Source organism: Amphimedon queenslandica, unplaced genomic scaffold, assembly GCF_000090795.2.
Source record: "Amphimedon queenslandica unplaced genomic scaffold, v1.1 AMPQUscaffold_4694_Cont23328, whole genome shotgun sequence".
Classification (NCBI taxonomy): Eukaryota; Metazoa; Porifera; class Demospongiae; order Haplosclerida; family Niphatidae; genus Amphimedon; species Amphimedon queenslandica.
In genome coordinates, this window is record NW_003554995.1 from 1 (window position 1) to 1,563 (window position 1,563).

At 33.3% G+C, this 1,563-nt stretch overlaps 1 protein-coding gene across 1 annotated transcript; it reads right to left on the reverse strand.

The window, feature by feature from the left end:
- Window positions 1-626: 626 nt before the first annotated feature.
- Window positions 627-1,469, reverse strand: LOC105316133 (multidrug resistance-associated protein 1-like; the record flags this gene model as incomplete). Its single annotated transcript, XM_011410943.1, has 5 exons — window positions 627-804; window positions 849-1,010; window positions 1,063-1,191; window positions 1,239-1,303; window positions 1,353-1,469. Coding segments are annotated over 5 exons (651 nt in total), but the record flags the coding sequence as incomplete, so codon positions are not given.
- Between the last annotated feature and the right edge of the window lie 94 nt (window positions 1,470-1,563).

A 1,563-nucleotide genomic window follows, 5' to 3' on the forward strand; every position in this document is an offset into this window, starting at 1 on the left:
ATCATAAAATTAGGGATGATTTCAAGAAATAATAGCCCATGGTATTTTAACTAATTTTCAGAAATTGGCTTATTTTTAATGGTCGTAACTTGAAAAATTGAAGTCAGAATTGGCTCAAACTTTCTACGTAGCATAAGTACATCGGTATGTATCAGAAAATGTAATAAAAATTGGGGGTCATTTCGGAGCCATTTTTTGGAAAAAACCATGGGCTATAGTACAGGGTATTTTTCCGAAATTTGGAGTTTTTAAAAAATGGTCATAACTCAAAAATTTGAAGTCGGAATTGGCTCAAACTTTCTACGTAGCATAAGTACATTAATATGTAGCAGAAAATGTAATAAAAATTGGGGGTGATTTTGGAGACATTTTTTGGAAAAAAACCATGGGCTATAGTACAGGGTACTTTTTCGAAAATTTGGAGTTTAAAAAAAATGGTCATAACTCAAAAATTTTAAGTCGGAATTGGCTCAAACTTTCTACGTAGCATAAGTACATCATTATGTATCAGAAATTGTAATAAAAACCAGGAGTCATTCCGAAGCCATTTTTGGAAAAAAACCATGGGCTACAGTACAGGGTATTTTGAAGTTTTTAATAATGGTCATCTTTAGTTGGAATCATACTTTCTTATAAATTGCACATATCAGACTTGTCCTTATTCTCATTCCTGTGGTTGAGGTAGAGTTAAAGTACTGCTGATAAACGAGTGAGAGTAGCAGTGCAACAAAAAACATTGTCACTGCATAGAAGTATCCGTTCCAAGCCTGCTCCTTCTTGTCATGAATATACGCTATCATCAATCTACAAGGGAACATTATGACATTCACCAATGTATGTGAATTTACCTAAGTATTAAAGGATTGACAAAGATGAGTATGTCATAGCATAGTTTGTAGAATCCACCAGTAATAATGTCTAATCCATAAGCTCTGAATAATGCAAGTACTAGAGATGGTTCTCTTCTTTTCTGTGATTGTTTATTTGATTGTCCTTGAACAAATACTAACCTGTCAATAACATTCACATGCTATAAGGTATAAGTACATCAGTATAATGTACCCTGATCTCTTCACTTCTTTATCCCATTCCTTTTGAAACCTGATAGAAGTCACTTCAGATTTATCCTCATAGTTAATATCATAAAGATCATCATGAGATAGCACTCTACGTGATCCCTTCCACATTAGTCTGTTAATTAAAAATTTAAAATCATGAATAAGTGAAAATCATCTTACGATTTGAGCCACCACCATGTCACAGAGGAGAAGAATGATGCCGATTCTTCAGGTGAAGGCTTGTGCTTTTAAAACTGAGAGTAAAAGCAATGGATGAATTAATCAGTGGCTAACTTTAAGGTAGTCATCGCTTGATTTAGGTTCTGGTATGAATGAGAGCATCAGTAGAAGCAAATAAACAAAATACTCCAGGGAAAATGTAAAAAAGTAAAACTTCTCAATAAATCCATGCTATGGAAATAAAGGTTGCATTGTAATCAAATTATAATTATTAATCTTCCGCTGTACTATTGGCACCAGATAGTGTGAAATACAAGTGATCATC